Source organism: Chaetodon auriga, chromosome 23 (genome assembly GCF_051107435.1).
Source record: "Chaetodon auriga isolate fChaAug3 chromosome 23, fChaAug3.hap1, whole genome shotgun sequence".
Lineage (NCBI taxonomy): Eukaryota > Metazoa > Chordata > Actinopteri > Chaetodontiformes > Chaetodontidae > Chaetodon > Chaetodon auriga.
In genome coordinates, this window is record NC_135096.1 from 8,950,730 (window position 1) to 8,964,082 (window position 13,353).

Below are 13,353 nucleotides of genomic sequence, written 5' to 3' on the forward strand. Positions count from 1 at the left end.
AATTTGTCTTGGAAGAATGTCGTTAATTCCCCCAGTAGAGTTCCAGGGACTGTGAGAATCTATGAAAAGGAGCACTGAAGCTGAATCATCACGGTCGATGCTTTCCTCCCCACAAGAGTTTCATGTATCAGCTGGAAAAATTAAAGTCTACACATTTTACGGTGAGCCCCATCTTATACTGTACTCTAACCATGATGTGTACTTGTCTTTTTGGACTATGTATTTATTATTTTACTTTACAAGAATTCAAATTGGTGAGCTTTGGCTCTTGTCTTGTAGGGCTAGAAAGGGAGGAGCCACCAGGTTAGAATCAAGCCTGGGCTGCTGTGGTGGGGTTGCAGCCTTGGTACGCTCCACCAGGTGAGCTGCCTGGGCGCATCAGCTTTATCATCTATTTCTTTTATTAGCCAATATATCCAGTTTATTAGCTGACACATCCAGTAACTGCCAGTGTTCCTGCAGCAGAATGAAGATGCTGAAGCTGTTATCATTTGTGCATCATTTTATTGTAGATCTTGAAATGTGTTGCAGAACACATGGCGAGGCAGCAAATGTGAATGTCTTTGAAACTGTGGATCCATGGAAACGAAATTTCAGAGGCTCAAGCTATTTGCTCTCACATCACAAAAATAACCAGGCCGTAGCCTTTCCTTTGAAAGTCTTTCATAAAAACAGGGCCTCCTCTGCGTATCCATGACTGAAGGCTTGTCCGTTTGGCAGTTCGTTGCTGGTGTTCCTCAGGGTCGGTGAGGAGCGGGGGAAGTCACTGTGGGGGTAAAGGGATGCCCCGGGGATCTGTGACCTGACCCTCCTGGAGGTTCTTCACCAGCTGGGCCAGCCAGCGCTTGGTGGTGGTATCATCTTTCAGGACCTGGGCAAAGGTGGTGTCTTTGAGCTGGTCGGGGAGGCACTGCCGCAGAGCTTCTCTGGCTCTACACAGCAAGAACCAAACACAGGTCAGGCACGGATACAGGGGCACACCAGACTTGCTCCCACCACACGTCGGCACAAATACATGTTTTCACACCACCACCATCATCATCATCATCACATCATTACGAGCAGCTGATATGATTACATTTACTGCAAAATTATTGTGTTGTTTGCGTCGACATTCCTTTAAAATCACTAAGTATTATTATACCATTGGGCCAGTGCTTGAAATCAGTGAAAATGTCAGACTTTTATATGAATGAATGGACCGTATTTGTCAGGTGTAGGTTCCTGGATAAACCAAAAAAGCAGATGATCCTTTCTAGTTATCGTATTGATGAACAAACCTCTGCTGGGTTTCCAGAAACATTATTACATCACAGTGTAGAGTGGATACAGTGAGGATTTTAACCATGTTGGCCTCCCCCAATCATCTGTGTCTTTCTTAATGGAGACTTCAGTTCTCTGTGAAGGTCGAACTACCATTTCCCCTCTGACAGGACGACAGTTCTGGGGCCGGCTGGGATGAGAATCAGCACCTCAAAGTCTGAGGCCATGGTCCTCAGCTGGAAAAGGGTGGATTGCCCGCTCTGGCTCAGGGCAGAGGTCCTCTCCCAAGTGGAGCTTAAGTATCTTGGGGTCTTGTTCACAAAGGGAGGATAGGAAGGAACGGGAGGTCGATAGGCGGACTGTGGCGGCAGCTGCAGTGATGCAGGCGCTCAAACAGTCCTTTGTGGCGAAGAGGGAGCTAAGGCAATTCACTGTTCAATCTAGATACACACCCTCACCGATGGTCATGAACTTTGGGTAATGACTACGAGAATGTGATCGTAAATACAGGTGGCCAAAAAGAGGTTCCTGTGCAGGGTGACTGGGCTCAGCCTTAGAGACAGGGTGATGAGCTCGGACATCCGGGAGGAGCTTGGAGTAGAGCCGCTGCTCCTCCACATCGAGAGGAACCAGTTGAGGTGGTTTGTGCATCTAGTTAGGATGCCTCCTGGATGTCTCCCCAGGGAGGTGTTCAGGGCATGTCCGTCAGGGAGGAGACCTCGGGGGCCGAAGCAGGACATGCTGGAGAGATTATGTCTCTCGGCTGGACTAGGAACGCCTCGGGATCCCTCAGCAGGAGCTGGTGAAGTGGCTGGGGAGAGGGCTAAGGCTGCTTATCCCAGATACGCAGAAGACGATCAATAGTACGAAGTTTGATTATGCTATTATATTCTGGTAATATATATTTTACTATACCCTTTTTTTCACTTTCTCTTTATCATGGCTTGATGAATATTTCTGAGACAGTAAGTACTAAATTAATTTTGAGCAGTCAGAGAGATTTTGATGCAGTATGTCAGACAACATACCACGTTTCCTTTTCATTATGTTGCAACAGTTCCAAAAACAGAAAAACTTTTTTCTTTTCCAGTAAGAAATGTACCTGGAGTTGTCAGACAGACGTAAGTAACAACGCACCACATGCTTCAGCAGGCGGGCTGACGGCTCTTTGGAGAGCTGCAGGACCATTTTGCCCTAAAAGAGAGAAAGTAGCTTTCAGACCATCTTAATAATAATAATAATAATAATAATAATAATGATAATCTAATAAATAATAAAAGCAACTTACAAGAATCATAGCAACATGGGAGAAGCGCTCATACGTTTGACAGATGTATGCCAGCCCTGTGTCATCCAGGAGAATCTTCTGTAGTATGAAGGTTGCAACCTAAACAACAATTAGACCACATGTTGAACATGACTGACGTGGCTTTTTATCAGTTTATATAATAATGTTATGCAAAAGGGAGAGGTAGCATGCAGTATGCGTTCATGTGATACAGTCAGGTTTTTGCCAATGGACACGAGCCCTGAATGCCTGCCCTCACACCACCAGATATATTGGAAAGGATAAAATCATGTCAGAGTACCGTTTTGGAAAGCTCGCTGCCAGACTCCATGATGCGAAGGCACAAGGGAATGATCTCTGTGGTCAACAGGAAGTTGATTACTTCCTGTTCATCGGTTTTCACCAAAGCACCTAGACAGGGTTGACACAATGAACATTTTCAAGACATGTACAGCACAGATGCATGGATTTAATTTCTACAAACTGAGCAGGTGCTTATGCAGTTGTCAGCGCTGAACAGAGTAGGTGCAATATTCATGACGCACTCATATCAGGATGTAGTGTGGATCAGCACAAATTGGAAAAGATACACCACCACAGATTTACAGCCACGGGTGATTTCTTACCTATGACTCCTAAGCTGGTGAGGCGGAGGTACTCGAATGGCCGCGTTTTGCTCACTGTATGTAAGAACGGGTAGAGGAAGAGTGGGATATGTGCAGCGAGGAAAGCTGACCTGTGAAGGACAGAACTCAGGTTCATGTTTTCTGACATCTCATTAACAAGTTCTGTCCTGGGACATGATGCTAAAACCACAATCATTATTCAGCATTTACTGTATTGATGAGGGATGTGTGCAATTAGACGACCGCTTGATTAAACATATTATTTATCCTTTATTAATGTACACTTTTAACGGCATTTAAAATGTGGTTTGGTTATTGAAGAACATGATTAACGGTTTCGAATGGCTCTTATGGACAGTTACCTTGTCTCTGGATGGGAAGCCACACACTGAAGGAGTGCGAGGGCATTACATACTCTGTTGGACTGGTGTGCTGTCAGGGTGGGGGGGTTGATCGATGGGTAGATGTTGACGATTTCCTAGCAATGACAGGGATGAAAACAGAGGTAAAGCATGAATTGCCAGGTTCATTGTTTATAAGAAAAAAAAAAAAAAGTCAGGTGCCCTGACTCACCTGCAGCAGGGCCGCTATGGTGCCGCAGGAATGCCACAGCATGGGAGCCAGGTCTGGTACAGACTCCCTCTTTTTGCTGAGCTCCAGCAGGGCATTCTCCCTGGTCTCTGGACTAGACAGCTCATTGATCCACTGGTAGATCTTTTCTCTGTCTACTTGTGCCAGTGCTGTGGTTACGGCCTGAAAGCAATAAAGAAAATGTAGCATCTGTGCAGCCTGTGCTCTTTTGAAGAGTGACAATGCACCATTTAAAATCTGTGAGCATCATGCAGCCTGGTTTGCATCTGCAAATATTGTAGTTTGCATGAGGGAAACAGCTAAAAATGTGATTATTGTAAATAAATATGAGAAGCTAAGCGAACGGGATACATGCCGAATTAAAGAGTGGCCCAGAAAGGTATTTCTGTGCAGCTTACTTTAAAGACTGACATTGCGTATGGTCGCAAAAGAGCGAGGCTTTGTCAAATTGACAAGTTTCTTAGATTGAAATCGGATCATATGCCAAAGGAAGGGGCTTTTTGAATGGCGGCTATAGACACATTGAAAGAAGTCATCTTAATAATCACGAACCCTGTGACTTTATAGTCTGTCTCAGCTATCTGGCAAGCAGGAAACACTGAATTTCTGGTTTAGCGACATTAATTTCTTCAAACTAGCATAAGATAGCCAGGCTAGCATGTAGACATGTACTGTAGGTTAGCTCAAGTTAGCTAGCTAATATTGAAAGTTACTAATTGTTAGTCGTATCTACTCACTGCTCCGGTAGCCAACATTCTGTGCAGCGCTTGGATTTAATCCTGTGTGGTCTTTTAAAAACCTGTCTCACAAATTCTCAGTCTTTTAGAGAGCTGAGACAGAATTATTCTGCTGAAACACAAATGTTAGGCTACATTGGCTTCTGTGGCTGCTAGCTACAACAAGTTGAACACTTCCGGTTCTCTGCCTTCAAATTAAGAGCACAATTGCTGCTGACTGTACACTTCAGAAAAAATGCTGCAAAGTCGTTTTGAACAAACACTAATGTAAACAATCTTTAAGAGTGCTTGTTCTCACTTAGACAGTCCCATCAGCAACTGCCTTTTGAGCTGATCTGGTAAAATATTATAAAGAAATTTCTGAAATGAGTTGAATATTTGGTTAATTTTCTGTTAATTGTAGCACCCTACACAATCAGGTGATTTTCTCTCCCAAACTGTAAATACATGACTTTATATTCTTATGAATGTAAAGGTAGCAATGCAGTTGTGCAGTGTAGTCACACTTAGTGGTAGATATAACTTACAGAGTGCACTTCTCATGCATGTGTAGTGCACACTGTTTCCATCCAGCAGAAAATGAATCCCATACAGTTTGTGAGGGCAAAAGTTTATTACAGTGAATTAAAGGCATGCACGGAGAAAACTGCAGGTATAGAAATGACAGCTTCCAGTTTCCTGATGCATGCTTGAATGTGTAATGCAATGCATTATTTTTTATCACTGATTTCTTTGTATAAATGTGTATTCGTATAAATGCAGTCAATGCAACACAGACACAGTATCTTATGTTGTTCATACTGGAGAGATGTCCATGTTACTTTGGTTTTACATTAAACACAGGAACAATGTTTGTTGAGAAAATGTACAAAGGAGCAAAGTTAAAATCAGTCAAAGTTCTGGTGTGTGGAGGTGCGACATCTGATGATTCCTTATTGGGTTCCTTTGGAGATGAAAGAAAGACGGTAAAAAATGTTATTGTTAAATTAACAATTACAACAATAATACTAACATGATGATGATGAATATTATTAGCACTACAGTAAATAAAAAAAAGGCGAATTGGATTCCTGAAGTCTCATTTGTTACAGCCAGTGCCCCTCACTTAAAATGAAGGCTGGCCAATGAAAGCTGCTGTTACTTCTGTGAACTGCATGTTTTTAAATTCAACACAGCCATCTTTCAATTAATTAGCTATTACTCTGTCCTTTGTCTAGATTATTATTCCAGATTAGCGGCCTCTTGCTGCCCTCTTGTGGATCTTTCAGGGTGCTGTTCTGTATGCTTGCATTATGAAAGCTGTGTGTTGAGCATTGATTAACATGCATATAATTTATGTTTACTGTGCCACAGTTTAAGGTTGTTCTCCTCACCCTGAATCCAGGAGCAGAGAGCTCATCCGTCCTGGACCTCTAGGTTGCCAACGGTCCGGATGTCTCTAGCTATGGAACCAAGATGGTGTCCTGCACACAGAAAAACAAAAGCAGAAAGCAAAGCAAAACTTATAATCTGCTTTCCCTGTAAAGTGTGTAAATGTAAATATCCTGTATGTGATAAGTCACTGTGAACAAACAACATCTGGTTGTATGACTGTAATGTTATTTAATGTATCGGAGAGGAAGAAGGTGTCACCTGAAGAAAGGGTTCTTGAGGTCCAGGATGTTTCCCGATCTGAAGCCTGATTGGTCGACTGTGGCTGTGATGTGGATGTCATAGCTCTGCCTGGACAGTGGAAAAGGTAAATGTTCCTGATCAGTTGTTATACTCTGTACACACTATTTAATGATATAGAACAGATCGCAAAGCAGTCCAAGTTTCTCGTCTCACTTGACGATTTCAGACAAAACTTTTAGTAAAGCAGGCCTGATGGATGCACAGGTGTACCTGCTGTTAGCTGCCAGCAGGACAGTCCCAGACAGGGTTTGTCCTAGCTTGGCGAAGAGCGGCGTCTGAAGCAAACATCTGACCTGATACCAGCGGGTCAGAGGCTCAGAGGGCGCTGTAGAGAGCCACACTGCTGACCTGCACAGAGAGACATTTAAAGATATTATATCATTCTCACACTGACTTCAGGTCAATATTGTATGTTGAGGGGGTCTTAGTATTTATTTGAATAATCTAATGTATTAAAAAGCCTTTGCTATAACATCTTTCACCCAGTTCTTTCCTGCTGCTGTATGCTAAAAGCCATGAATCGATCAAAGAAATACAATATTTCAAACGAGATGAGAGTCAGAGTTGTGTATTTCTTACTTGGATCCCAAATAGGCCACATCGAACCAGAAGGCGAGTCCATGGACCAGACCAGACTGCAGCAGAGTAAACACAAAAGGAATCTCCATTCTGAAAGAGACATTAAGTTTTATTCCTGGAAAGCATTTTAATGAATAGTGCAGGTTAATAAACAGGCCGTGTACATTTCAAATTCAAAAGTTTTCAAAAAACCAATAAGGCGGTAACACTCTTAACCATCACTATTTATCATCCGTAATCAGTACATGAACATCAGCCATGATCACTGTATGTATCTAACCTGTGGAAATCTTCTTCTTTGACCTCCTTGAAGTTGATGCAGTGCTTGACAGACCTGGCCATCAGGATCTGCACATCGAATGTGTCCTGAAAGAGATATTAAATGAAGAATCTGTTGACAGCAAACATAGAAACATGAGAGTGTACCAGATAATGCAGCAGTCCTATAGGTTTACACTGTGGCCACCAGATTTCAGCTTGGTTTCTGAGAACTAATGTGTCTTGCAAGAGAAAAGTATTACAAAAATACTCCAAAAACTACAAAATAACATGGGCCGCGACTACAACCACAAAGAAAACTCTCAGATCTCCATTACAATATAAAATAATTTTGTCTGAGCAATGCCATGCAACTCTCATAACATCCTGTGTTTCGAAAGTGAACGGACTTTCACTCCACGTACCACTATGGGTTGCTTGAAAAACTCATCCAGTGCCGCACTGTGAAGAGCACTCAGGTTAACGCCATAGAAGCTTCTCTGCTGCCTGAGGGAAGTAAAGCGAAGAGTGAGCGCTGAAGTCTTTTACACAGTTTTCCAAGTTTTCATCACTGGATGTGGCCGCTGACCCTCTGCACACAGGATGCTGTGCAAACTGGTGGTGTCTTAAATTGCATCCGGCACCATTGCTTCATATCTATTTATTAGGTCTTAGCTCCTTTGGTGTCATAGTTTCTACCTGAAATGAAACAACTGGTCACACTTTGGAACTACGGAACAAGTACTGAGTTAAATCTCTCATGATGGTTCATACCGGGCAGGCAGAACCATGACAGGCATGTAGGCGTAAAGCTTCAAAACCTCACTGCTGAAGCTGTTATTAGTATAAACAAATAAAGTAATAATGTCCCACAGCGTCACTGTACTTCTGCTGAACAACATCAGTTTACCCTCATTCCTCAAGGCTGACTGAGCCTGACCTCCACATCGTGGTGGAGCAGTGAAGGGTGCAGACCATGGCATGGGCACACATACACAAATGCACACACTGACATGTTGGATCTATATAAAAAATACTTCCTCTTTTCTAAACTATGTTTGACCAATTTTTGTTCTGGGTCACAACATTCAATTTTAATGTCATATAATGTGCCAGATCGTCCATCTGAGAATGAAATTCTGGGAAAACATTGGATCTTAAATACATTTACTTCAAGCAGAAAATATCAGCTTCAACCTTAACTTATCGGCCTACAACAGATCATATCAGTCAAACCCTTTCTTGGCTTGTAGGAGTCAGGACTGGACTGAACCCGAGCATTTTACACCCAACAGGAATCATGCCTGACTGAGGTCAAGCACTGGGAATGTGTGTGTCTGTGTGAGAGGAACAGAGAGGGAAAGAAAGGAAGAAAGAGGGCCAGTGTGTTTGCGTCCTCATGCATGGATTTATGGTGGTGCATGCGTGTGTGTGTGTGTGTGTGTGTGTGTGTGTGTGTGTGTGTGTGTGTGTGTGTGAGAGAGACCAGAAACTAGCTCGTGCGTAGTGCTCGAAGTAGAGCTGCTCGTCACTGAAGGGAGCCAGATGAATATCACCAGAGGAGGGAAACATCAGACCTGGAGAGAGAGATTGAAAATGATAGGCACACACAATGAGTTAGAGAGTTAAATCAACAGTGAGAGACGAACATTCAACACGAGAGATGCCTTTTGTCACTACATTTGTGCTTAACTGCTGCCATTATCGCCCCCTGCTCGTACTGCACCTTCATACACGCGTGCACTTTTCATGCAAACTGTCGCTCTGACACGTTATCGCCCTGTGGGTTGGTGTGAGACTGGGCAGCTAATCGATTCCCTAATAAGTCTTCAGTACTATCCATTCAAACTTTACAGATGTGTCATGAGTTGAGTATTTATTCTACTATTAAAACACTCAGTCAGCAGTTTCTGGGGTTTTCTCCACCTCTGCATCCCGACCACGTCTTCTCCTACCATTGGGTTTGAGCCATTTTCTGGCATGCAAGAAGCTCTCCATGAGCCTGTCGTTGAGCAGCATGTATCCCATCGGCTCAGAGACAATGACATCCACCATGTCGGGACAGCTGACTTCCTCCACCTCCCCCTCTAGGACTCTGATGCGCTCAGACAGACTGTTACTCTGGACCAGGATCTGCGCATGAGACAGAAAACGTGCACATAACAGGACGACTAAAGAATCTCTCTTTCCGACAGCTCGTACCACATAGATGAAGAGGAGAGATACATCTATTGACCATACAACCACACTGATCTGCAGTACTGTACAGTATCTGGAAAAAGAAGTTATTTTGGAAGACAAACAACAGTTTCAGGTTTCCAGCTGCGATTATTTGTGCCAGACACACATGGTATGAATTCATCCTAAATAGTGCCACTAAAATCCAAAAAGGAATTCATTTCTTTTCTTTCTTTTTAATGAAACACACGTAATCAGCTGTGATTACACGAGGCCTGAATACTGTATTTCCTCACTGACCATCTCTCCTTGCAGATGGTGCATGCACTGGTTCCGTTTGTCCAGGTTTTTGATTCATCTGTCTCTGAGATTTCTGCGTCCTCCCTGATACAAAGGAGGTAAATGGAATTTAAGTTGTGGTGTCCGCATTGAAAAATTAATTGGCTTTCCAGAAACAATGTTGGGGTTGCTCTGGATAATCCACAGGACACACTGTCCGCTGTTTATATGGGGTGTGTTTCTTCAGAAAGGATTTCCAATAAAAACTGTGGACAGTGTGTTCTGTCGATTCTCCAGAATAACAGGGACACTGTTTCTGGAAGGAGGCATCTCGAAGCCTGGAAAAAAAAAAAACAGATGTATCCAGATCTATTGAGATTATTCCATCTTTTTGGACTTTGTTGTGTGTTGAGCATTTTAGAGCAGGTAGGTCTGGTAAAGCTGACACAATGGAAATGTTTATTATTTAATAAAAGCAGATATAATCCTCATATATCGGTCTAAGCCCAGTGCAGCATCTCTCTGCAGCCCCTATCCTGCTGAACTCTGGGCCAGATGTTGCCGCAACCCATTAACTCCCCAGAATGCCACGCTCTGCATGTGATGTATGTACTCTATGTGTGTGTGTGCTATCTAGTGCATTGCTGCGGTTTCTCTTTAGGCTCTATCAAGGCCAACACACACACATAACATTACTCTCAAAACCCTGCATGTTAGCTCACAGTCGGGAGACTGCTTGTAGGCTATAGACTCAAACAACGCTTGAATGATTGCAGAGAATAAGAGCGTTTTTACATCATGTTTGATGTGTCCATCAAACCTCACATTATTTTAAAGCTGATGATATCACGGCAAAGATGGAGGATGCAGGCTTCGAATCTGCTGACCTGTGCATACTTGGCCATGGGGCTGGACTCAACAGCGTACACTCTGGTGGCTCCTGCCTGGACTGCAAAGAAAGACAGAATACCAGAACCACAGCACACATCCAGAACCACCTACAGAGACAGGAAGAGAAGAGGAGAACTGGAACCGAAGCTTTTGAAAGACATAGATGCATATCCACTCCTGGATTTTGGACCTCAGGTCTCAGTAAGCCCCACACATACATTTGCACTGCATATAAAAGGCCATCACTTCATCATTTTATCCTATGGGACATTAGCATGAAATTCTGTCTTATTTAGCGAATTAATTCTTGAGTTATGGTCCAAAATGTGCCTGTTTGGTCACTGTGACCTTTGACCACCAAAATCAGGAATCTGCCATTCTCTCATTGACTCTCATTGACTCTCATTGGCTTATGTCTGTTCAGTAACAGTCACTGAAGAAATAAAGTGACATGGCAACATTGTCACATTAGAAACATATAAATGGGTTAAAGTCACTGTTTCCATCAATCCAAACGTGCGTCGAGGAGCTCGTGAGCACAGACTGTCACCTTGTCCCTGAAGTCAGACTCGTTGATTAAAATGGCTCTCTGGTAGGTGGTGATCCTCAGGTAGTCCTGAAGCAGGCTCTGCTGCTGGGACAGACAGCTGTGGAACTACACGCATGCAGCAATGAACAATTTGTAGTTTAAGTTCTTGTTCAGACTTATTTATACATCCCCAGCGCCTGTGGGACAGAATTACTGAGTGGCTCACCTGGTAGCCCTGCATAGGGGCATTTTGAGCCCCTGTTTCAAACACAGTGGGATGCCTCCCAGAAGGTGTCTGGCGTCTCTCCGCATCCTTGTTTTCTCTCTCATCGCCTTCGGTGCAACCTTTGCTTGTCTCCTCATCGTCCCCTCTCTTCAATAACTGCTGGAAGTTCTTCATATCTGGAGAGCCAAAGAGGACAAGATGCTTTCTGAGTTGTACATGTTTGACCTCCTGACACACTAAGCAAACCTCAGGATGAAGTTAAGCATATGTTGCACAAACCAGCTGGAGTTTTGAACTGCAGCACAAGACTCCGCTTGCCGACGGTGACCAGAAAGGACTGTCCTCCGACCCGGCAGCAGTCCATCTCCTTGGAAACAGTAAACTGGAAGACTGACGCTCTGTTGGCTGAAGATATATTGTTTTCACCTGAAGTCTTTGTGTTAAAGTAGAAGTTGATGATAAGGTTCCCAGACATGCAACAATGCATCAGCAAAAAGCAGAGAGGTAGATGGCTGATAAACAGAGCTACGATTTCTAATTTCTTCCCACTGTGGATTCACAAAAATAAGGAGTTATTCTCTTGACTAAAGTATAATCACCAGCAAGGACATTAATGATAATCTCATGGTATGACATACAATGATATCCCACTCAACACAATGAATACTTTTATTACTTTAGCACTTTGCTAATATATCTGCAATCTGTTATTATGACTGTAACGTTCCACAGCTTTATCTAAACACACACTTTTTCCCACTACGACAGCCTCTGTCTCTGGCATTTTCTAAATAACCAAGCATGACAAGAGTGTGTGCAGTGTGTGTGTGTGTGTGTGTGTGTGTGTGTGTGTGTGTGTGTGTGTGTGTGTGTGTGTGTGTGTGTGTGTGCGTGTGCACTCACCATCCTGCACAATGAGCTGCTGAGCCTCCTGTGCTGTGGTGAGGAGCAGAGTGAGCTCCTGCTCGGCTCTGTGTCTGCACACACTGACCCGCGGCTCTCTGCTTACCTCCTCCTGGACCTGCACCTCCTTCACAAAACAAAACATTGAATGAATGCGGCGCACAGCGGAGTGTTTCAGATCAAAAGAATCAAATACAAAGTAAACCGGATTTTACACACTATAAAACGACCAGGGATGCACGCTCGCAGGTCATTCTTTGAACTGATGATGCTGCATTGCATTTTAAGTTGAGTTTGAATGATCCTGCATTTTTGTAGTGAGGCTGCAATTTTAATCCAAAGCTTATCTGACCGAAAACTAGATTGTTATTAACTAACTCCAGCATCAAACATTAAAATGTCTGGAGCACAAACAAGAATAACATTTGCAAGGTAAAATGTCGAAGATGCATGACTGTTACCAAGAGCATTAAGATATGACGGCCTTTTGATCATGTTAGCACCTTTTGTGCCTGCGTTTCAAGAAAATGTACATAATGACAAGTCAAATCTCAAACCCTCAACCAGGTTTATTTACTTAAAATGTCACAACACAGTTAAAAAGAGTAGCGGAGAAAAGCACGCCCTCTGCAGCCTGTCTGGTTACCTCATGCGGCTCCATGGGCTCCTCCTCAGCCTTCTCCTGCAGAGTGAAGACCCTGACAGAGAAAGCCAGTGATTCCTCACTCCTCTCCTCCATTCTGCAATGTCAGTGGAAGCAGTTCTTTGGGAAGAAAGAAAGTAGAGGGGAGAGCAGAGGGGAGGAGATGGGGAGGAGGGGATGGAGGGAAAGGGGAGGAGAGATGGAGGAAGGATTATAAGGGAAATGAGGGAGAAAAAGAGGAAACAGAGGATCATTGGAAGAAACTAAGGAATCTGCTGCACACTGATGTGCTCACACTTTTAGCATTCCACATTTACACAGCGACTTTAATAGATGATTTTGTCCTGTTTCTTTGTGTTGTATCCAATACGAGCATGGTCAGAAAGACTCCAACTTATTACTACTACTTGCTAATACTAGTAGGACACCAGCAGCATCAATTTTACAAATGCATGACTTTATTACTTATTAAGTAATCATACCCCACAATCTCACTTTCTGATCAGGCCCGCTGTACCAACATTTCTAAATGAGAACTAATGGTTTTATTAATGGTTTGTATACATTTACTGAGAGCTTGGCATCATTAAAGCAAGGCCTGTGACTGGTCGAGAACTGTTTCGGGTTGCAAGGTTGTGAAAAATCCATTTGACTGATTGTAACGTGTGACTTCTGCACAGTATAAGCC

The 13,353-nt window shown here is 43.3% G+C and overlaps 2 protein-coding genes across 2 annotated transcripts; both read right to left on the reverse strand.

Moving 5' to 3' along the window:
- Positions 1–488: 488 nt before the first annotated feature.
- cnot9 (CCR4-NOT transcription complex subunit 9) lies at positions 489–4,688 on the reverse strand. Its single transcript, XM_076723648.1, has 8 exons — positions 4,506–4,688; positions 3,751–3,930; positions 3,540–3,655; positions 3,178–3,287; positions 2,853–2,962; positions 2,552–2,650; positions 2,366–2,457; positions 489–932 (listed from the first exon to the last, which is right to left on the reverse strand). The coding sequence occupies exons 1-8, from the start codon at positions 4,521–4,523 to the stop codon at positions 764–766; spliced, it is 894 nt and encodes a 297-aa protein (XP_076579763.1). The 5' UTR covers positions 4,524–4,688; the 3' UTR covers positions 489–763.
- Positions 4,689–5,894: 1,206 nt separating this feature from the next.
- Positions 5,895–12,761, reverse strand: carm1l (coactivator-associated arginine methyltransferase 1, like). Its single transcript, XM_076723925.1, has 14 exons — positions 12,669–12,761; positions 12,023–12,149; positions 11,399–11,524; positions 11,120–11,295; positions 10,915–11,019; positions 10,361–10,471; positions 8,972–9,149; positions 8,503–8,593; positions 7,442–7,523; positions 7,039–7,124; positions 6,759–6,848; positions 6,390–6,527; positions 6,138–6,227; positions 5,895–5,968 (listed from the first exon to the last, which is right to left on the reverse strand). Exons 1-14 carry the CDS (start codon positions 12,759–12,761, stop codon positions 5,944–5,946), a joined length of 1,518 nt encoding a protein of 505 aa, XP_076580040.1. The 3' UTR covers positions 5,895–5,943.
- Between the last annotated feature and the right edge of the window lie 592 nt (positions 12,762–13,353).

Bases quoted from the DNA above. Each gene is read 5' to 3' on its own strand.
- cnot9 (XM_076723648.1), bottom strand. The intron at 3,288-3,539 runs GTAACTGTCCAT...TGTCCTTCACAG, and splicing joins GCTTCCCATCCAGAGACAAG to GTCAGCTTTCCTCGCTGCAC. The intron at 2,963-3,177 runs GTAAGAAATCAC...AACCCTGTCTAG, and splicing joins CACCAGCTTAGGAGTCATAG to GTGCTTTGGTGAAAACCGAT.
- carm1l (XM_076723925.1), bottom strand. From the start codon at position 12,761: ATGGAGGAGAGGAGTGAGGAATCACTGGCTTTCTCTGTCAGGGTCTTC. The intron at 10,472-10,914 runs GTGACAGTCTGT...CTGTCTCTGTAG, and splicing joins AGTCTGACTTCAGGGACAAG to GTGGTTCTGGATGTGTGCTG. The intron at 6,228-6,389 runs GTACACCTGTGC...TCCACTGTCCAG, and splicing joins CTGCTGGCAGCTAACAGCAG to GCAGAGCTATGACATCCACA.